This window comes from Cyclopterus lumpus, chromosome 13 (genome assembly GCF_009769545.1).
Source record: "Cyclopterus lumpus isolate fCycLum1 chromosome 13, fCycLum1.pri, whole genome shotgun sequence".
In the NCBI taxonomy this organism is placed as follows: Eukaryota; Metazoa; Chordata; class Actinopteri; order Perciformes; family Cyclopteridae; genus Cyclopterus; species Cyclopterus lumpus.
This window is the reverse complement of record NC_046978.1, coordinates 12,280,730-12,303,216: the sequence shown is the minus strand read 5'-3', so window position 1 is coordinate 12,303,216 and position 22,487 is coordinate 12,280,730. Positions and strand designations below refer to the sequence as shown.

The 22,487-nt window shown below is 42.8% G+C and overlaps 3 protein-coding genes across 4 annotated transcripts; 1 reads left to right on the top strand and 2 right to left on the bottom strand.

The window, feature by feature from the left end:
• Positions 1-20: 20 nt before the first annotated feature.
• hnrnpul1 (heterogeneous nuclear ribonucleoprotein U-like 1) lies at positions 21-11,030 on the bottom strand. Of its 2 annotated transcripts, none has more exons than XM_034548229.1 (16): positions 10,938-11,030; positions 10,164-10,417; positions 9,084-9,419; positions 7,948-8,161; positions 7,722-7,795; positions 7,119-7,258; positions 6,488-6,587; positions 6,278-6,390; positions 5,883-6,149; positions 5,357-5,479; positions 5,028-5,156; positions 2,969-3,137; positions 1,900-2,181; positions 1,587-1,738; positions 1,211-1,486; positions 21-937 (listed from the first exon to the last, which is right to left on the bottom strand). In XM_034548229.1, exons 2-16 carry the CDS (start codon positions 10,381-10,383, stop codon positions 824-826), a joined length of 2,709 nt encoding a protein of 902 aa, XP_034404120.1. In that variant the 5' UTR covers positions 10,384-10,417; positions 10,938-11,030; the 3' UTR covers positions 21-823. The 2 variants fall into 2 exon arrangements, with proteins under 2 accessions (XP_034404120.1, XP_034404121.1); XM_034548230.1 differs by having other exon boundaries at positions 1,587-1,735.
• A 599-nt stretch (positions 11,031-11,629) lies between these two features.
• Positions 11,630-13,869, bottom strand: opa3 (outer mitochondrial membrane lipid metabolism regulator OPA3). Its single transcript, XM_034548812.1, has 2 exons — positions 13,621-13,869; positions 11,630-12,545 (listed from the first exon to the last, which is right to left on the bottom strand). Exons 1-2 carry the CDS (start codon positions 13,760-13,762, stop codon positions 12,217-12,219), a joined length of 471 nt encoding a protein of 156 aa, XP_034404703.1. The 5' UTR covers positions 13,763-13,869; the 3' UTR covers positions 11,630-12,216.
• Positions 13,870-14,254: 385 nt separating this feature from the next.
• LOC117741650 lies at positions 14,255-19,656 on the top strand. Its single transcript, XM_034548811.1, has 2 exons — positions 14,255-14,418; positions 15,109-19,656. The coding sequence occupies exon 2, from the start codon at positions 15,612-15,614 to the stop codon at positions 16,821-16,823; it is 1,212 nt and encodes a 403-aa protein (XP_034404702.1). The 5' UTR covers positions 14,255-14,418; positions 15,109-15,611; the 3' UTR covers positions 16,824-19,656.
• Positions 19,657-22,487: the final 2,831 nt, after the last annotated feature.

Here is a 22,487-nt window from a genome sequence, read left to right as displayed (position 1 = left end):
AAGAAAAAGAGATTAACATCTCCAGGCGTATACAATTGCATTTATTGTATAAAGACAAGAAGATGGGTAACAGGTCATTATCAGATTTCCATTTTCAGGTAGAAAAAAAAATGTTGTTTGACATCTGGATTTAACTACTTGACTCAATGAACAGCAATCACAAGGGGATAAAAAAGAAAAGAAAACCTGCACATACAACTACTCAAAGTGGCAAAATATTCGATGAAAGACGGAATTAAACGCTTAAATACTACAGTATCAACACCTATAAAAAAATGTTCCATAACGTTTGAAGTCTATTGGGAGTAAATAAAATGTGCTCACTCGGAAACTGAAAAATAAAGAGCAAAGACATAGGAAAGGGTCGTGAGGGTAAAAAGCATGCATTTTGTTCTTTGTTAAGCTTCTCAAAACAAGCAAGTGTATTTAGGCCTTGCTGTATTTTTCCTGCCCGGTCACATCTTGCATCCTAGAAATATAGAATAACCTCTTCAATCTGTAGGAAATGTGGAGTTTGCAGGTAAACAGACACCCACATTAAATGCATAATAGATAACATTCATTAGATGTTATGATACCTATCATCTACCACCTCACGGTCACTGCGTAGAGTAAGACTTCATTCAGTAAAAAAGAAAAGAAACAACAGCAAACTGGTAACAGTTTGTGTGTACATTGATTGGTGAGGAATGAAGGCTACTGTGTTAACCCAGACAGAGACAGGTATGGTTGGGGACTTAATGTGAGACTGTACAAAAATCAAATTTGCTGCAGAGGTCAGTTTAGGACACAGGTGGAACGCAGGTACAGATGCAGACCGAAGCTACTGGGATCCAGATGAGCCCTGGCTGCCCTGTCCAGGGTAGCCGCCATACTGGCTGTAATACTGGTTCCACTGGTTCTGGTTCTGGTAGTACTGCTGCCACTGCTGAGCGTACTGGGGGAAGGGAGAGACACAGGAAAGAAAGCACAGCATTGAGAGCAAGTTTACGTGTGTCCATTTCTGATTAGAAGAAACACACCTGCATATAAATGGTATGAAAGACAGGAATATTAGTGGAGTATTTATTTTTATGAGCCATGTTAATCGCTCAGAGGGAATGTTGAATTTTCCAGAATAAGGGCATGAAACGGAATCATTTGAGCATGCAACGGTAGTCGCTGTAACCAGTAACTTGATTTCCAGATGTGTGCGTCAGTCATCGCCTACCTGCTGATATTGCTGGTTGTAGCTCTGTTGCGGCTGCGGTTGCTGTTGTGGCTGCTGCTGCTGCTGCTGCTGCTGCTGTTGTTGTGGCTGCTGCTGTTGTTGCTGTTGTTGCTGCTGCTGCTGCTGCGGTTGTTGCTGGTGGTGGTTGTAAGTCTGTGCAGTGGTAGGTGTCTGGCTGTAGCTCTGGCTGTATCCTGGGTACTGACTGTAGCTGCCATAGTAACTCTGGTTGTAGCTGCTAGGGTTGTACCCTTGACTGTAGCTCTGGCTGTAGCCCTGGAGGTGGCACAAGAGGTTCAGGAGATTGTGTTCATTTGCTGTTAAATTTGGTCTGGATTGTCTCCAGTTCCATACACCAAAGGAGTGTGTTAATTACCTGGCTGTATGCTCCCTTGCTGTAAGAGGCCGGGCGATTGTAGCTCCCTCCTGACTGCTGGCTGCGGTTATAACTCCCACGGGCATCGCCGCCACCGTCGCGGTAGCTGCTGCCCCAACGGTTTTGGTTATAGCTGCCACGATTGTAGCCTGCTAAATAAACAGAAATGTGGCGTTATAATAGAAGTATACATCATATTAAAGTAAACTATATACCAGGCCTAGTTTGATGTCTTGCGTATCATTCTAAACACAGAACTAAGGAAGCTATGGATTTGCATGATTGCGATAAATGTGTTTACTGCTCTGCTCACCTCCTCTGTACCCGCTGCCTCCGTCTCCACCGCGGTTCTGGTAGCCACCGCGGGATCCATCGCGGTTGTCATATCGCTGGAAGCTACCGCCGCCACCGTTACCACCGCCGCCGCGGCCGCGGAACCCGCCCTGCCTGTTGTCAAAGCGTTTCTCAGGGGGTGGGCCAGCCTTGCGGCCCTCCTCATTGTACTGCTTTAGCAGACTTTCAGCCTCGTCGCACTGCAGCTCAGCGAATGTCACCGCCTCCAGGAAGTCGCAAGCCTCAGGGATAGTAAAGTTGGCTTGGAGAGTGACAGAGGTGACCACAGGAGGAGGAGAGAGAGGCCGTCCATCCAGCAAGAGACGGATGGAAAGGCAGAGAGAGAGAGAGAAAGAGAAAGAAAGGGGGAGGGGGTTGTAGTGAGGACCAGAGCAGCCACACCACCAGGAGACAAAATGAAAAAATAATTACAACCATACAGAGGCAGTGGAAATCATAGAGAAACTAACTTCAGATGGATGAAAGCAGATGGCAGGGTAAAGGGAACAAACGCCACCTCCAGGGGAACATGGAGGAAACTTTTGTTGAAGCAGACAAAGGAGAGGGAGTTCAGTAGAGGTGGGGAGAGGGACAAAAGGGACAACTAGAAGGTTGGTGAGAAGAGGAAAGAGCACTGCAAACCAAGGACAGCTGATGTAATGCCGTTACAAATTTACTTCCAACAACTTCAGCATGCGACTGCTTGTAAGTTTGCTATTTGGAAACATCCCTTTCAGGGAAGCAAATTGTGCAAAATTAGCTCTACTGTTACATTGACCCCGGCAAGGCCCACGTCTCAGTTTGCAGTGCATTCGAATTAAGCTGTATGGCGAGTGGCAGATAGAGGGCAAAATAAGAATCAAATTCATGTGGAGTTAATTTTTTTTTTTTTTTTTTTTTTTAAAGTCCAGGTTTGATATCTGACCAAAGAATATGATGGGGGAAGGGGCGGGAGGGGGGAGATCTTCCAAGTTTGATTTTAGAGACAACACATAGAAAAGTAAAAAGTAGATCTGGTGTTTTGTTTGTTGTTTCCACAGCGTTCCTACCTTTCATTTCTAAAACAGCATGATCGGGCACATCCTTCCCCTGCTCATTGGTTTGCTTTAATGTTCGTTCTTTTAAATCCTCGTCCGTGGGACAAATTACAATAGCCTTGCGTTGAAAACCTTCAAAAGGACGCATTTTTCGTCTCCTGGCTGATCCATATACATTTGTCTAGCAATGGTGACAAGAAAGAAGTAGAAGCTTGTTTGTTATTGTTTACTTGTTATGGCTTTCCACTGGAAGGAAGCTGGAACCCTGCAATAATGAAGTGAGAGAGGTTTGGCTTGGATGTCAAGTCTACGCTTTTACTCAAGTTCTAATGGCCTCTCGTCACTCCACAGACTTACCTCACTGTCTGCACATTCAGGTGTCCAGTGGCTGCTGAGGGATGTTAATTATTGACATAAAAAGAGGGACCCCACCCATATTTAATCTGACTTTACTAAACATTCCTATCGTTACTTCACAGAGACATTATTAAGAGTATTAACAACAGTAGATATATTCAAATAGTTGTGCTTACAGTTACGTCTTCGTACAGTGACAATGTGCAACTTGAAAACTGATTCCATCGTGAGCAAATGATGAAGATTTCTGGAGCATTTTGTCCGCCATTTCAATAATCTAGATTATCGTCACGGATGATAAAATGTGTGAGGCCTTGCTGTATTACCGCTTTCATTACATGTATATTGATCCAGCTCATCAGTGCAGGGTTAGAACCATAATTCTTGTTCAAATCCACTGCATATTACTAAATAAAAGATAAAAGAAAACTGTGAAAGCGGAAAACACCACATGCACATTTAGGCTGCCATAAACAAGATATGTTTTTTTTAACCTTACATGGTGAAAAATATAAATTTTCCATTTTTTGCATGTAATACTTAAATGAGTTACCCCAGTCGTAGCCTTTATCGTGGCACTGTATAAAATGCAATTTATGCCAAAAATAGACTCTTAACTGTCTCTGTTACAGCATATTGTAAAAAACATTTATATAGGGCAACATTTTGCTTCAAGAAATCAATGCTTCAAAACAATTCTCAACAAATCATACGGTGTTTTAAATATGCAACTGGTTGCAAATCACAACTCAAACTGCCACACGGCAGCTGATAAGAATAAAGTTAACGTCATACGGTGTCTCGCTAACGTTTCTGGATGGGGGCACAACTCAAAGTACCTCCTGCGAACCCCCTATTCACTTTACAGCAACCACTGATTTCTACAAGGGCCAACAGATAATCAACACTACAACATTATGCATTTTAGAATTTCAGTAAAATAACAATTCTTTAGTAACGTCACAGCTAATGTTATTGATATCGAACCAACATTGGGATAATAAGCGAAAAGGCTATTTTAATTTAGCGACAACTTGCTATTCTGACGGGAGCCCCCCACTTACCTCGACTCACCTGATCTTCATACGGACTCTAGTCCCGGACAAGACAACAGACAGATACAACCTACCTGCACATACTCACAGTTTCCAAAGAAAAGACAGTCCACCATCAGACCCACCTACCTTTTTCATATTTGCTGAACACAAGGATCTAAAAATCTAAAAACTGTTAGTCATTACTTACCTTTAGGGTCAATTAATTAAAAAACACACTCAAAAGTTCCATGTATCTCACTAAGATAGCTTTTAAAAAAGCTATCAACTCTGTCTTATTAAATTAGCAACGGAAGGTGTTTTTCTTACTCACCAGTCAGAGCTTACTTGTTTCTCAACATCTTTACATAGTCATGGTTTACTTGTACAATGTTGAAATTCACAAGACAAAACAATACTTTATGACAAGAAATAGCAAGTGCAAATATACTGAGGGATGAAAACATGAAATATTCTGTCACTTATGAGAGCTGTTAATCATTTGCTTTTTCAGTACATGACAAGCAAGAAACAAGAGGGTGATCAATGCTTCTTCTACTCTATAATACACAGAGCCCCCCTGAAAGATAAATAAATAGGCCATTAGAGAGAGTGATCATCAGGGCACATTGACTGACTGTGGCGAGTATCAGTGCAGAGTGTGGGTGGGCGGGCAGTACCTGGTCTAGGATGTAGTTGCGTCTCTTGCGGGCAGCGATCTCAATCAGCCGGTTCAGACACTGGGTGGCCTGCTGGATCAGAACGTCCCAGCGGCCGGAGTAGTTTTTCTGGCGACGCAGACCCATGACCTGCAGGACAAATAGTCAAGTAAGACAGCGATGGATCAGAACGTGTGAATTAGGGTTGGGAGGTAGTTTTTTTCCCCCTTCTTAAATTTGATCCAATAGTGGTACCTCCAGTTAATACACAGTAATTATTGATATAAACATCAGTAGTCCTAATAGTACAATGTGATCACCAATAGGCCGAGTACGACTGTGTAGTTCACCTTCATCTTGTCCATGATGGCATTTGTGCCCAGGATGTTGTACTTCTTCTCAGGGTTAGTCTCTGCATACTTGATGGCCCAGGTGGTCTTTCCACAGGCAGGCAGGCCGACCATCATCAAGATCTGAAACATGATAACAAGGAAAACCGGTTAATTCTACCCCTAAAGACCTGTTCCTTTTAAACCCCACAAAAAACGAAACCTGAAATGTTCTATTTGTTTGTTTCTTTGCCCTTTGTCTTTCTATTTAGTTTAGTTTTGTATGTCTATGCCTTATGTAAAGCGTCTGTGTGTTTTGAAAAGCGCTAAATTTGATGTATTATTATTATTATATAAAAGTGCAGTAAAAAAGTAAATATTTTATAGGGACTGTCACTCATTGATTTATATTGCTTTGTTGTTTGTTTTCTTTACTTTTGGAATTGCTTGCCATGCTTATCGAGGAGACGCTGTAACCAAATCAATCACAACTTGAAAATCAAAACAAAGAAACACATATTGTTCGATAATTTCCTCGCTGCCCTACCTCGCATTCAGATTTAATGGCAGGTCCCTTTGTGCCTCTGATCTTATCCTCCATTCCTAGATTGTGGATGTAGGTGTATCCCTCTGGTGGGGGGAAGTACGGCTGCGGCCTCTGACCAAAGTTGAACTCAACGGCACAATTCTTCACCAGGACGTGAGGGAACAGGGCACGGCCTGCCAGCTCCTCCTTGGTTGTCCGGAAAGCCACACCCAGTGAGACTCCATTTTTGGAATAGCCCATCTCTACCTCTTCACCAGTGTCAAAGTCCTACAATAGGAAAGCATTTTACTAAATTGTTTTGTTGTGTTAAGGATGATAAATCAGTTATTTCAAAATATTCTAATATGATGCAGTCAAAAAGATTAAGTATCTGAATCACTGATGCCATTACTTACAATGTAACAGCCGATGACGTCGTTCTCGCCAAACTTTTCACCAAAGTCTGCAAACTTACAGTCTGCGGATTTCTTTCCTGTTCCTCCATATCCAAAGGAAAGGGGCTCCTCACCTAAAACAAGACAGGGTCAGATGCATTGTTGCTATTTTAAGCCACAGCACAACATGTTAAACACCATCTTGATTGTTAGGTTGGTAGCTCCTCTCACCAAGCTGAGTGCTGCAGTGGTTGAGAGACCATCCAATTCTGACAACATGGGGATCTGGCTCACTACTGGGCAGGTGCTTTACAGGAATCTCCTCATTGATCTGAAGAGCGAGGGGACAAATTGGGTCAAAAACAAGGTGAAGAACATCTAGTGCACTACAACAGCAACAAGGCGCCACACTGCAAGTTTTTTTATCAATAATTGGTAGTGAAATTTCCTAAATTTAGTAAAATAACAAGACAGCGTTCAGCTTAGGCAATGTGGGATTTTTATATTCAATTCAATTCAGTTTATTTTGTATAGCCCAATATCACAAATTACAATATATGGGGAGCTTAAATGTAAAAAGATACTCTATGTTAGTTAATGATAAACAAAAGAGCTTGTAATCCACAGTTTAGACAATAATAAATACACAGAGCCTTTCTCATGCATCAGGGACACTTATGTCAAATGTGGACACAGTATACAAAAAAGTGTATTTACAGTTTCTCAATGTTTCACCAAACTAAACACCTATCTCCGTCAGAAAGCGGCGCACCATTATCCTATTAGTTTTATGCGTGACGCATGCGTCCGTCTAGTTTTAAAAGCACCTGAACATTACAGAAAGATACGTTTTACTCATTACCTTCATCTCATAAAATACACGGCCCTGCGTGACACCATGCGTGGCCCGTGCTCCAGCCCACAGGTAGGCAAAGCCTTCGATGGTCAGTGGATAACCACTGTAACGATCTCGGGACACTTTGAAATGCAGATCACAGTTGTCTGAAAGGAAAGAGATTTCTTTTAAATGGGGTTGTTTATCGAATCCGATAGTTCCAGGATATCAAATGCAAAACGTGATAAAGACTTGCATGAATACAATCTTAGCTGTGCAACTGTATGAGGTGAGCAGATTAAGTGTCAGTTGAACCATAAAATGCTTCTTGTGGGTTAAAATCAGCATGTTCAGCCTCTCTTGATCCATTGCTCAGTCTTTTATATCTTTGATATCTCTATGGGACAAATCTGCTAAGGCACTTGGAGTTGTGACATGACAGATTGCGGAGCAGGCCGAGTTGACAGCATCTAACACTTTGTCTGCATCAGTTGTAAGGGGGGCTTATGAAACGGGAGTCTACTCCCGAATTCACTTATCGCCTTCTGATAGAAAAATGTAAACGGAGCGTCAACTATCACTGCAGGTAACACACAATCAAGCTGAGATGGAGTTTATCCTTATACTTACACGTATCAACTGTAACAAGAGTGTCATCTATGTTCTCCTCCTCATCTTCAGCAGGGGGCTGTGGAGTGCGGGATCTGTGGAACATGAGCAGTAGAAAGTTAACAGCCTTTACAGACACTTTCATTGACAAAATTCATATAAACCAGACGAGTCAACAACATAACATTTTCCACATTCTCCTGTTGTACTGCCAAACAGACAAAAAACTATTTTAGGATGAGCATACCTCTTCTCCTCGCGGTGCTCGTAGTAGCTGTAGCTCCTGCTCTCCTCGTATGGTCTCTTGCGGCCGTGGTGGCCGCTTTTATCAGCTTCCACTTTGATTTCTTCAGCCTGAGGTTCACCATCTTGGCCGTCCTGCTGTTCTGTCCTGTGGCTGTCCTGCTTTGTGTCTTCATCAGCTCCAGGGTCACTTTCCATTTTGACCTCCACTTTCATTTCTGAAAAGATAAATGAACATTGACAGTGAGCTAAGGCTGGGCAGGTTGTTCTCGCTGTTGTTGCCTTTACCCACTTTGTCATCATATCCACATTACTGATGATTATTTATCAAAAACCCTATTGTGTACGCACCCAAAGTTAAACCTACAATAGCTATGCGGTATCAATATCAATACATTTAGTCAAAAGAATTACATATTTGATTTTCTTTACATCACGCAGCCCTAAAATAGAACTAGGCTTGGTCAAAATGCACATCTTTTAAATGCATTTTATTTTGAGACGTTTAAAAACACGCTCTGACAATATAGAAGAGGTGTTTCTATTAGTCTGTCCTCCCCCTGCCTGTAACTTAAGCTGGACAAAACATGTACACCACTGCTAACTATAGTCGAAGGCAAACATCCCTGACAGCGTCACCAAATATGTGATATTATAAACCCCCAAAACTATTAATCACGGTGCGACTAAAACCCCTTTAATTGTGCAACTGTAACTAATAAATTGGAATGCTTTGAGTTATCACCATACATATTCCATATTAAGTTGTTAAGGGCCCTGCCCTTGTCTCCTTTCCTGCTGACAACATATTAGGAACAATTTAGAGGAAGCTGGCAGCCACAAAGTGAAGCAAATAAAGGGGACAATACTAATTGTTCCACTGATGAATTTAATATTAATAACTAGTAAAACTTTGCTGTCTTGGCAGAGTTCACCTCTCTCAACTTGATTTATATCCTCACTACTCTGATGGTCAACACTTCATGAGATAACCATGAAATCAAGGTAATATTTTATAAAATAGTTGAAAGTTGAACAGACTTTACAACATGTCACAAAATGTATCGGTAGGCAAAAACACTTCACTAATCGCCTATAGGTTATTATTGCATGTCTAGTTGAAAAACAGCTGGAAATCACCTGGTTCATTCACATCTTTTTCCATAGGTTCTGGCTCTGGCACAGGCTTGGATTGTTCATCTGACACGTTGGATTTCTGTGCGTCAACATCTGGTGGTAAGTCAGGCATGCTGTGACCCGAGTCTGAAGTTGGACGACTCTCATAAGGCTCGCCTTCTGCCTCCTCGTCCTCATAGTAACCACCTGAATCTCGACCCTCATCTTCCTCTTGAGGGGCAACATTTTCACCATCGCCTTCACTGTGATCATTATCGCCTTCACCATGATCATTATCGCCTTCACCTTCATCATTATCATCATCATCACCTGCACCATTGTCCTCAGCTACTTCTGCATCTGAAAAGGGGCAGACCCAAATCATTTAGGCTCGTAAAAACAGAAAAACATGAACTCAACTTTTTTATATTACTCATCTGCAAGTACACTTTGACCTCTTAAATATTCCATCAGAGACGGACCAGAACCCAAGGATTGTTTGCAATAAAGTCGTATATAAAAATAAAGTAAATTCAGATTAAAAAAATAACCCTGTTGCAAGTTAATGTTTGTATAGAGAGTGCACTTAACTCTAACCAGTAATGATTAATGTATGCATAATATTTAGATAGAAGACACTGACCTAACATTCTTAAGTTTTAAATACCACACCTGCACAGGAAATGCCCCTACCTCCAGGCTGCTGGTTCACACTTCTGTACTGTCCATATCATACCTCCAGCTGGTCACTCTGAATTAATGTCTAACTATAAGAATTACTTATACATAACTACACAAGCACCGCCTACTGTAACTGCTGCACATTTTCATACTGAATGCATCAAAGCATATTCCTTACATTCAGAGGATACTTTATATTCAAGCGGCTTTGTGTTTTGAAAAGCGCTATATAAATTCGATATATTATTATTATTTATATAACACAGATATTAATGTTTATCTCTTACAGATCACTGTAAAAGTATATGCATAAATACAGTTTTTAATAAACTGCACTTCGATGTTTCAGTAGCTGTAACAATAATCTAAAAATGCGTTAACGTCAATGGCCGATATTAAAGAAACAACATCCACGGGGCTCACCCTGTTGCTCTGGTTCATCCTCCTCTCCATCTTCTTCGTTTTCTTTGAAGTCCTGATCTTCCTGCTCTCCCTGGTCTGAGGTATCACCCCGAGAGTCAGCCTCCTGAGCGGCTTTCAGCCTATCCACCAGTTCTCCCTTCAGGCCTTTGGTGTCCAGGCCGCGGCGCTTGAGCTCCTCTTTTAGTTCATTGACTTTCAGTTTCTTCACGTCAACACTCATTGTGTCTCAGATGTTCGTCGTCTTAATTTGTTTGCTAGAAATCAGGAAAAATACATACATCAATATATATATAAAGTGTAAAGTGACGTTCATGCATACAACATTGAGTTGCACTTTCAAATCGATGACTGATGGCGCCAGAGCGTCTCAGCCAACCAGGCTAACGTTATATTAGCAGGTTAGCTAGGCTATCAGCGCTTGTTTATAACTATACTGCATATTTTACTTCGTTTCACTAATATATGTAAACGTCGTAACCGTGGTAAATAACCGCCCGTACTTATATAGTTGTTTGAAAGGCAGAAATAACATTAGAATATATTACAGCTCCAAGTTGACGCTTGGAGGCTAACGTTAGTAACTAGCCTAGCCTAGCTAGCTAACGCACCGACAACCGATGCAGAAGTAACATTGTGTTACCTTCGACGTTAAAACTACGCCAGATGCACGCGTTAATATACTTTGCACGCAAATCCTGTAGCCAATGCATAGTTTGCACAATGTATAATATGGTTATAATGCAGAATAATGAAAAAAACAAGATTACGGCCTACCTCGTCTCACGCGAGTTGCGCGGGTCAGTCGTGATAAAAGATAGAAAGCGTCGCTACTGCCCTCTGTGGGTCGGAAACCAGACCGAAACCTAGAACCGGAAGTGAACCAGACCTGCGCATCTTCACAGGTTTATTCTACTATTATTAAAACACGGAGGTGCATGTGTTGTGTTTAATAAACAACCCGTTAGTGTGTAATAACTAGTTATATATATATTTGAACAAATGTGAGGGAAACAGACATATTAGCTTAGTTTGCATGTATGTTGCTCATCGTGCACTTGGAACATTCCAAAATGTGAAGTGACGCGATATTTACGTTTGATGAATTCTGGGTAGTGTAGTGTCATAAACCTACCGCTTCCCTTCGGCCTACACGTATTATATAGTATATGGTGGAAGTACTACATTAATGCATCAATAAATATATTTATTTATAAACATTATTCTGAAAAGGGCCATTCTGCATAACAGTAACTTGTGGCACTTTTAAGTAGGCCTATATTTTGATGCTAATACTTTTGTACTTTTACCTCAGTAACATTTTGAATGCACACTTGCTCGTAATAAAGTAGGCCTATGGATACTTTTTGGCAGTGGTGGAAAAAGTACTGACATCTCTTACTTATGTACTTATGGCAGGACATATTTTACTTTTGTAACTGCACTATGTTGATTTGACAACATCTCTATTAACAGAGGGCTTACCATTTTATTTTACAGTTTCCATTACATCTGATGCACATGAATCATAAAGGAGATTTACAGTGTAATTATGACATAGCATGTCCATGAAACTGTAGGGGCAGACACATAAGAATAATCCAACATAACCTGAAGTTGGCCAGATATGGTTGTCCATGTTTGGCCATGAATCAAGTGCACAAAGCTGTTATGAAATATATTCACTTCAATGTGCCATCACATTTTATTGTAAATCATTATATACAGTCAAATGTATTAGGGACATGCAAGAACAACCTCAGAAATACACTATGAATATCATAGCAATCCCCCTTAACAACTGGTTGCTTGAAACATGAGCTAATGACAGCACCCAAATCCAAAGCGCACTGATTTGTTATATAAGCACCTGTTCCAGCCAACTTAATGGGCTGTGTGTGAAGCAGGATCGTTATCAGTGTCATGAGTGTGTGTGTGTGTGTGCTGGTGTGTGTGTGGGCATGTGTGTGTGTGTGTGTGTGTGTGTGTGTGTGTGTGTGTGTGCATGTGCACTCTTGTTCTTTCACACACAGACCAAGGAACAGGGCTAATTTCATCACTTTTTGGCGGGCACAGGATAGGACAGCAGTAGCCTATTCATCTCTCTCAGTTGAGCATCTAGAGTCTCTGTGGCAAGTGTTACTTCTGCTAGTTGAGTCTGTAGGCTTGTGATGCTCTCAGTCTGCTCCTCTTCTTTGCGCCGAGTGTTAGTGGCTTGTCTGCTATACTCCAACAACATACAGCCACCACCAATGACGAAGATGATTGCCTCTCCGAGCAACTCCGCACCCAGCTCTGCAGCCGCATCTTCATTCAGTGGCTTGATGGTGGAGCCCCGAAAGCCCATGATCCGCATCTTCGTTCTCATCTCAACCCAGTGGTAAACTGTGAGGACCGAGAGCATACACAGTTCCAGTTAAACTTTCAATTGGATGTGCTGCTCAAATTTGCAATTTTGGTTGAGATTACCTCAAAAGGGAACACGTTGAAATAAATGTTAAAATGCAACGTACAATTGACCAAGTATTGAGCTTAGAGAGCACACGGAAGCCCGGTTTGTTGCTGTTCATTCGACTAAGTCAGGGAACATTTTGAGGTCTGCACTTGAGGCCAAGCCCCTAACAAACACCAGCAGCTGTGAACTAACACAAGATAAGATGACATAGGATAAGATATGATCAGGGCTTTATTAATCTCAAGTGAGGCAATTTGGTTGCTGTGACAGTAATACAGATGAATAGAGAAAGTAAAGAAATAAAATCTTATATTATACCACTAACATAAAACACAAATTAAAATAGAACACAGGAGCATTGGAGACGTTGATGATGCAAAATATCTGTACCACCAACGTAATATTGTATAGTGGCAAATGTGAAATTACAATATAGTTAAAGGTGAAAGGTAGTAACATAGTATATCACAGTATATAGTATAATACAGCAGTATAATAGAATGTCAAATATAATACGTTATTGTATGGATATAAATATACTATGTCTTAATATTATCCTCACAAAGATTACAATAAAACCTTCTCTTCTAAATGTGTCCTATACCTTTTGTAGTTTCTCTCCGTTTCATTTTGTGTGAACAGTGTAATGACCGGTGGCCAGTTAGAGCTGGTATGTTTGTTTAGGGAAACTAAAGTGACAAATGTGACAACAACAGAACGCAGTGGCAGGTAAAACATATGTTCATATTGTCCGTCAAAAGCCATTCAGAATGCTGTCATGTACGGACAAAAACTAAAGGCTACACACTACCTGCTCAATGACACACAAAACCAGCCCTCCTCCTGCCTGGTTGCCATTGGTCGACCAGGTAGATCCATGAAAATGATTAGTTAAGCGCTCTCGACAACTACAATCTGATTGGTTGTCGCGGCTCCTCGCTCATCCCTCTGGCGTCTGACGCTGCTATCTAGCGGTCATAGCTAGCCGTTAGCTCGGTTACTCACTCTGTGCGGGCGGCAGACAGATGTAAGTCTTGAAGAACTCGCTTCTGCGGGCTCCGGCTTTTATTCGGTTCGCTACAGGCTTGCTCATCTGCCTCACGCCGAGGTAGAGGAGCTTGGCGATAGGGAAGGCACCGACAACCATCTTGGCGGAAACGCTTGACAAGCGTGGGGCGGGTCACGTAGGGGGTGACGCGGTTACGTTGTAAGCTTGACACACACGCCCACGTGTTTATGACGTCCGCAGTTCATATCAAAAACAGTAACGTTAGTGTAATGTACATCTTTTAATTACCTTAGCTAAATGTCACAAATTAAATTCAACAGTATATACAAACATACCTTGATTATTGTTGTTCTGAGTTTGTACTCATGGTTGAATGCACGCATTGTAAGCCCCTTTGGATAAAAGCGTCAGCTAAATGATATTTCATGTAATAAATGTAATATGTAATAATGCGCGGTGGCATGCATTCACCTGGGTGGTATGAACAGCTGGCTCGGGTTACAGCAGCGGAGAGAGGGGGGGGGGGAGAGAGAGAGAGGGGGAGAGAGAGCGAGAGAGAGAGAGAGAGAGGGGGGAGAGAGAGAGAGAGAGAGAGGGGGAGAGAGAGAGAGAGGGAGAGAGAGGGGGGGAGAGAGCTAGACGGAGAGAGAGAGAGAGAGAGAGAGAGAGAGGAGAATTTCAACAGGAGAAGCTGTGACAAAGATGAGCTCCTGAACAATCTTAAAACTTTGGACCTAAAAAATGAGACAACATGAAGAATTGCTTTCACAAATCTTGAGAGAGGCTTCCTAAAGGTGAGATGACCCCACTGATAGGGAAGGCTTGAAAAGGAAGGCACATTTCCTGATAGATATTCTGATTTTAACGCAGTTAGCTGCTAACTGCTAACTACCACTACTAACTGCTAACTGCCGCTGTCAACTGCCATTCCAAAAGGATAAACTGGTTAAGAAAGAAGCTAACAGAAGAGGGACAGTAACTCACATGTTGTGAAAACACTATAGAAGATCATTTCTGATAATATCCCTGGAAAACCCAATGTATTTTATTTTATTTTTTATTTTTTTATTTTATTGACGGGCTAGAAAAGCTAAAACAGCTAACATAGTAGCATAGCTCCTCGAAGTAAAAGAGTAGTTACCATGGAAACCGAGCTCCAATCAACTGAGCCCAACACAGAGAGCAGAGAGTTTGAATACCCTGCTAAATGTAAAACTGTCATAGCTAAACAGAAACACAAAGACAACACTCTGCGGGAAAACTCAGAGGTCCTCTTTGCGGACTACATCCAACAAAATGAAGAAAGAAAGAAGAACAACCTCATTTTCTTCACCGAATCCATTTACATCTGGAAGGAGATTCTGTGCAAACATTATCTATATGTATCCAGTGAGGGCATTGGCTCAGGGGCAGATTAAAGGTCTGTAAAGATGAGCACCTTGACAAGGACGACCCTCTGCTAACCATCACCTACTACACCAAAGGAAAGGTCGTGGTCCAAGGAAATGTATCCGACCTGGAGTCCTTTAAAGAGACATTTCCCCTGCTGAGAGCTGAGGTAGATACCAAGAAGATCAGCACCCCCTCTGACAATGAGGATGATGAGAGACCAGCAGAGATACGCAACACCTTGACCATCTCTGCCCCTCCCACACCTATAAACTACTCCAATAGGCTGAAGGAGAATCTGGTCCTGCTGGAGCTGGAATTTACTGAATTCAAAGAGCTCACCCAGGCCACCCCAGAGAACACTCTGCAACAGCTTAAAGAGGAGCTCCAGCAACTTAAAAGGGACAACCAGGCCATTGCATCAGACCTAAGAGGGAGTCTAAAGGAGCTGAAACAGGAGAACAGTGCTCTACGTACCCAGTTGGCCAAGGTAAAGGAGGATGCTGAAAAGAGAGAAAAGAGTTTCACCTGGAAACTCCAACAGATAAAAGACCAACTCTCAGCAGCCCGAAGAGTGACAAGTACAGAGACACAGACTATGCCGGCCTGTGCCCCGAGCCCCTGCTTTGTCCCTGCCCCATCCTCCCTGCCCTGTACCCAGCCAACCAACACCCAGCTCAGCAACACTCTGGCACCTCCAGATTCATCCACAGAGTCAGCAGCCAGCAGCCAACTCTGTTCAGCTCAGCTTCCCTCCACCCAGCCTGAGGAGCAAGCCCCAGAGGTAGTCCTGCTGACTGACTCAAATGGAAAATACCTTGACACAAAGCGGCTTTTTCCTGGTCAGAGAGTGCTCTTTAAACATTGCAGCACCACAAGACAGGCCATGAAGCTGCTGAAAAGGGAGACCCTTAACAACCCTCAATGCCTGGTGATCCACACAGGCACAGATGACCTGCACACCCTCCATAAAGACACTGCTGAGGCAGTAAGGAAGATGGCGGAACAGGCCAGTGAGGAGTTCCCCAACACTCGCATCGTCATCTCCACCCTGCTGCCCAGAACAGACATGCCGCCACATGTCATCCACGACATCAATATGGAGATCAGAAGAGGATGTGCTGCCCTTCCAAATGTGCACCTTGCCCACCACCCGACCATCGGCACCTGGGACCTCTATGATGGACTCCATCTACACAGAGAAGTTGTGGGAATCTTTGCAAAGACCCTGAAAGACACGGCCCTGGGACGCAGCCCTTCCATCCCCTCCTCTACTAGAAACTTTAGAGACTGGCCCAGACCTCCTACCCACCACCAACCCAGGTTCAGCCCTCAACCAGAAAGAAGACACAGCCGCTCAGCCAGGACCTTCACTGCTCAGCACCCCCCTGTGCACTCCCACCCTCCACACAACCATCACTCCACCACTGTGAAGGACAGGCAGGAGAGGACCCCCACCACAGGCCCTGGGACCAGATCCCATCCACAGCATCAACAGGACAGCTACGGAGCAGCCCCAGACCCCATCCACAGCATCAGCAACAGAGCTATGCAGCAGCCCTTGGCCCCAGACCCCCTCCACAGCATCAGCAGAGCAGCTATGGAGCAGCCATTGGCCCCAGAACCCCTCCACAGCATCAGCAGAGCAGCTACGGAGCAGCCATTGGCCCCAGACCCCCTCCACAGCATCAGCAACAGAGTTATGCTGCAGCTGATCCCAGGCCTGTTGCCACAGCCCCTAACTCTGCTCCTTCAGAGCTGGGAGACATCAGAGAGATGCTGCACATCCTGTGTGATCGCCTCCTATTGAAATGATAAGTACATACAATATATAGATAGAAAATTAGATGATAATTTTTGATGACATTTTATTATTATTACTATTCCACTGTAGCGACACCCGCTTGATTTGATTAGACTTTATAGAAATTAAATGAAATACTCTTTATTTATGGAAGGATAATCTTCACAATTGTCTCACCAAATAGGTTCATGTTTTTTTGTTTTGTTTGTTCTTCTTTTGATCAACGTACGAACCCTGAATTCCTCAAATCTATTAAACATGTTGATATTCTTGTGTTAACAGAAACATGATGTCAGAATGATGCACTCACTCACTGTCCTTCAGGATATCACAAAGTCATGGTGCCCTCTATAAAGGCCAAAACAATACGTAAGGGCAGAACTTCTGGGGGGATCTTGGTCTGGTATAGAGGAGAGCTGGCCATTCACATTTCAACAGTAAAACAAGGGAAGTCACACGTTTGGCTAAAGCTTAATAAAAGTATTGGATTAGCTGACAGAGACATCTACCTATGTGCTACATATATTCCTCCAGCAGAGTCTCCTTATTATGAGGAGGACATCCTTGATACTCTCCACACAGAGATCAGCTATTTCCAGGCCCAAGGAATTGTGCTGTTGTGTGGAGACCTGAATGCAAGGACTGGATGTGAGCCGGACTTCCTGGATCCACAGGGCAACAGCCATGTATTTGGTCAAGCCCCTCTTTACATCACACCAACCATCATCAACCGGAACAACCTCGACTGTCAAATAAATCAGAATGGCAGGGAGGTAGTGCACCTCTGTCGGGCCTTAGGCCTGTACATAGTTAATGGAAGGTTCAAAGGGGACTCTTTAGGGAGGTTCACATACTCCTAAACTCTTGTCTGTAGTGTAGTCGACTATTCTCTCACTGACATGGACCCCTCCACTATCAATGCGTTCACTGTCAGGCAGCAATCCCCACTTTCAGACAACAACCAAATGAATATCTATTTTAAAACATTGAATCAATTCAACCCAACGTACAGATGGACTCAGGACAGTGGGGACAAATTCTTCATGGCGTTAAATTCCCCTGATCTATTCAGTAAAATGTTGGAATTCAAGGGAAATCGGTACGACACGACCAAGGGTGGCGTTAACATGGCCACTGCTGACGTCAACACACTGTTTCACGAGGCAGCTATTAAAGCCAACCTTGTCAAAATTAAAAGATGGTACAAGAAGAAACAAAATAATGAAAAATGGTTTGACAATGAATGTAAAATGAAAAATATCAAATTTAAAACATCGCCAACCAAACAATCACGACTTACGAATTAGCTTTAGCGAAACTCTCAAAAGATATAAATACACAATTAGAAACAAAAAACAAAATCATACAAATGAAAGATTGGAGAAAATTGAAAGCTCCATTCATCAAAACCAATTCTGGGATATGTTAAATACATTGAGCACAACAAAGCCACAGCCATTACCCATTCAAGATGGTGACATGTGGAAATCACACTTTGAGAATCTTTATAAAGACATTCCACCAAATGAACTTCATTCAAACCACAAAAGTATTAGAGAAAAACTGCAAACATTAGAATTGACAATTAAAACTAATCAGAACCCTCTTGACTTCCAAATCACTTTGGAAGAATTGATGGGAAAAATAAAATGTATCAAAACTAAAAAAGCTTGTGGTCCAGACAACATTAAAAATGAAATGCCTAAAAACATCACTCCTGCAATGCAAAGTGCTCAAGTTGTTTAACATCGTCCTGGGTTCAGGCTGCTTTCCTGACATCTGGTGTGAGGGGCTTATTTCTCCAATTTATAAATGTGGAGATAAATTAGACCCCAATAACTACCGTGGCATCTGCATTAGCAGTTGCCCGGGGAAGTTATTTTGCAGCATTATAAATAACAGATTCTTAGATTATCTGGACCAACACAACATCTTTAGTAAAACTCAAATTGGCTTTCTTCCAAAACACCGCACCACCGATCATGTTTACACCCTTCACACGCTCATTCAGAAACATGTGCACCAAACGAATGGAAAGATATTTGCTTGTTTTATTGATTTTAAGAAAGCATTTGATTCAATTTGGCATAAAGGACTATGTTACAAACTTCTGCAATCTGGCATTGGAGGAAAAGTCTATGACATTATAAAATCTATGTATTTGAACAATAAGTGTGCTGTAAAAATAGGAGAAAGACGCACTGACTTCTTCACCCAGAGAAGAGGCGTCCGTCAAGGCTGCAATCTGAGTCCGACGCTTTTCAACATATAAATGAACTAGCATTGCAGCTGGACCAGAGTGCAGCCCCAGGCCTCCGTCTCCTAGACAGAGAGGTGAAGTCTCTGTTCTATGCAGATGACCTGGTTCTGTTGTCTCCCACAGAGCAGGGACTCCAACAACAGCTAGACCTCCTGGAGGACTACTGTCAGAACTGGGCCTGGCCCTGGTTCTGTTGTCTCATACAGAGCAGGGACTCCTACACCAGCTACACCTCCTGGAGGACTACCGTCAGAACTGGGCCCTAGCAGTAAATCTAAAGAAGACAAACATCATGATCTTCCAAAAAAGGCCCAGATGTCAGGAAAACAAACACCATTTTACTCTAGGAAGTACCACCATAGAACACACCATGAGTTACACCTATCTGGGTCTGACTATTACAGCCTCAGGGAGTTTTAGCCTGGCAGTGAATGCCCTAAAAGAAAAGGCCAGAAGAGCCTCTATGCAATTAAAAGAACATTTTATAATATCCAAATTCCAATCAAAATCTGGTGTAAGATCAGGCCCGTAGAGATCACCCCCGCAGCCCCTGCACCGTGGGGGGGCCTCGCGTGGCAATTTTTTTTTTTTTTATCCAACACTAGCCAGCGGACTCGGCCGTATTGCGGCCAAGTGTCGGCTGACTCGACTGTGTTCCGGCTCGATGCGGCCAAATGTGAGCCACCTTTGGCACATTTCAGTGTTGCCATGTCTGGCCCAGGTGTAGCTGTTACGGACATGGGCAGATTCTGTCTGAGACATGGCAACCGGTTTATCGGCAGCCATCATCGACTCTGGCCGATGATGGCTGCCGAATCTGGGCCGAATAATGTAATAAATAAATAATATTACGTAATAACATTAAGATATCCCTCAAAGTTGTCTCTCATATAAAGCTACACAATAAAAAAAAGTATTTTAAACTGGCTTTATATGTTTTAAATAATAGTTCTAAAGGCAATCGTAACAGGCAACCACTAGGGCCTTTATGATTTAGCGAACACGGTAATAATAAAACACAACTCCATACTATTAAGTGTGCCTGATGTAGCCACGGCCATCAAACTATTTCTGACAATACCCGTGACTGTCGCAAGCGCTGAAAGGTCATTTTCCAAGCTAAAACTGATCAAAACATATCTCAGAAGCTCCATGTCACAAGAGAGGCTGTCAGGTCTGGCCATCCTTAGCATAGAGAATAAACGTGCGTGCAGTTTAGATGTAAAGAGCGTGGTTAAAGACTTTGCACACAGATTTGCTAAAAGATGCGCACATGTGTATTCAAATGCAAACCTGTAGAAAGTAGCCTACCGGTGTATCGACTATATGTAGGCATATTTGTTATGTTGTTGTAACATATGTTCTGTTTGAGCTGTTTGATAGGCCCTAGCGTATGTTTTTTCTGTTGGAATACATTTGTTCTCTGTTTGAGCTGTTTTTTCTAATTGAATAAATTTCCCTCAAAAGAAAAGCTTGGGTCCTGTTCGTTTATCTGTGTAAGATTTTTGATAATGTGATCAAGCCCATTGCGCTGTATGGTAGTGAAGTTTGGGGTCCACTCAGTCACCATAGCTACACTAGATGGAGAAGCCCTACATGCAGAATTCTGCAGAACGTTCAAAGAAAAACACCAACAAATGCATGTAGGGCAGAATTAGGGAGATATCCCCTTATAATAAACATTAACAAACGAGCACTCAATTTTTGGAATCACCTTCAAACAAGTTCACAAGACACCCTCCATTTTAAAGCCCTCCAGAGCCAAGAGCTGAACCCAGAAAAGAGTCTCCTGAGTCAGTTGGTGCTGAGACTAACAGAACCCGGACCAGTCTTACACCAACACTGCTTTACAAATACCAGTAAACGCAATTATAAAGAAAAGCAAAGAAACATATTTGGAACATTGGAAAAAAGAAACTGAAAGTCAAAGTAGATTAGAATGTTATCTGGCCCTAAAAAGAGATTATGAACTGGCAGAATATCTCTTTTCTGTCAGGGGTAAGAAGCAGAGACAGACCCTTACCAAGTACAGGCTCAGTGACCACCACAGACAGACAGACAGACATACAGACAGGTACAGGCTCAGTGACCACCACAGACAGACATACAGACAGGTACAGGCTCAGTGACCACCACAGACAGACATACAGACAGGTACAGGCTCAGTGACCACCACAGACAGACAGACAGACAGACAGGTACAGGCTCAGTGACCACCACAGACAGACAGACAGGTACAGGCTCAGTGACCACCACAGACAGACAGACAGACAGACAGGTACAGGCTCAGTGACCACCACAGACAGACAGACAGACAGACAGGTACAGGCTCAGTGACCACCACAGACAGACAGACAGACAGACCCTTACCAAGTACAGGCTCAGTGACCACCACAGACAGACAGACAGACAGGTACAGGCTCAGTGACCACCACAGACAGACAGACAGACAGACAGGTACAGGCTCAGTGACCACCACAGACAGACAGACAGACAGACAGACAGGTACAGGCTCAGTGACCACCACAGACAGACAGGTACAGGCTCAGTGACCACCACAGACAGACAGACAGACAGACAGACAGACAGACAGGTACAGGCTCAGTGACCAATTGGCAATCGAAAAAGGCCGACAGAAGACATCTTGGCAACCAAAAGAAAACAGAATATGTGGTCACTGTTCGACAGGTGAGGTTGAGACAGAGATGCACTTCCTCCTCAAGTGTGACAAATATACAGAATACAGACAGACTTTATTGGACCGGCTGGACTCCCAGATCAAAGGTTTAGAGAACTGGGAGAATCCTCCCAACTAAGAATCCTCCTAGGAGAAGGAAACACAGCCCACCTTGTTGCACCTCATGTCCTGTCATGATACAACCTGAGGGACAGTGAGTGAGCCACACACACACACACACACCAACACACACACACACACACACACCAACACACACACACACACACACACACACACACACACTCCTTTTATTATGTCCCAAGAAACACTGTATTTTCTTTCAATGTAATTATTTCTGTCATATTATTATTATTATCCGTATGAATTGTATATTTTTTGTGTTGGTATGTCTCGTGCTTTGGCAATATTGTTGTTGCAACATATGTCCTATCAGGCCACAGCCCAAGGGACAGTGAGTGACCAACGCACACACACACACCTTTTATTGTGTCCAAAGAAACAACTGTATTTTCTTTCAATGTAATTATTTGTCATATTGTTATTATTATTATCCGTATGAATTGTATATATTTTTTTGTGTTACTATGTCTCGTGCTTTGGCAATATTGTTGTTGCCACATTCATGCCAATAAAGCCTATTGAATTGAATTGAATTGAGAGAGAGAGAGGGGGTGGGAGAGAGGGGGGGGGGGGGGGGGGGGGAGAGAGAGAG

Excerpts from the sequence above, each read along its gene's own strand:
- opa3 (XM_034548812.1), bottom strand. The coding sequence starts at position 13,762 with ATGGTTGTCGGTGCCTTCCCTATCGCCAAGCTCCTCTACCTCGGCGTG. Across the intron at positions 12,546-13,620 it reads CTGTCTGCCGCCCGCACAGA|TTTACCACTGGGTTGAGATG; the intron begins GTGAGTAACCGA and ends CGGTCCTCACAG.
- hnrnpul1 (XM_034548229.1), bottom strand. The coding sequence starts at position 10,383 with ATGAGTGTTGACGTGAAGAAACTGAAAGTCAATGAACTAAAAGAGGAG. Across the intron at positions 1,739-1,899 it reads AGGCAGCGGGTACAGAGGAG|CAGGCTACAATCGTGGCAGC; the intron begins GTGAGCAGAGCA and ends CTGTTTATTTAG. Across the intron at positions 938-1,210 it reads ACAACCAGCAATATCAGCAG|TACGCTCAGCAGTGGCAGCA; the intron begins GTAGGCGATGAC and ends CCCTTCCCCCAG.
- LOC117741650 (XM_034548811.1), top strand. The coding sequence starts at position 15,612 with ATGCCGGCCTGTGCCCCGAGCCCCTGCTTTGTCCCTGCCCCATCCTCC.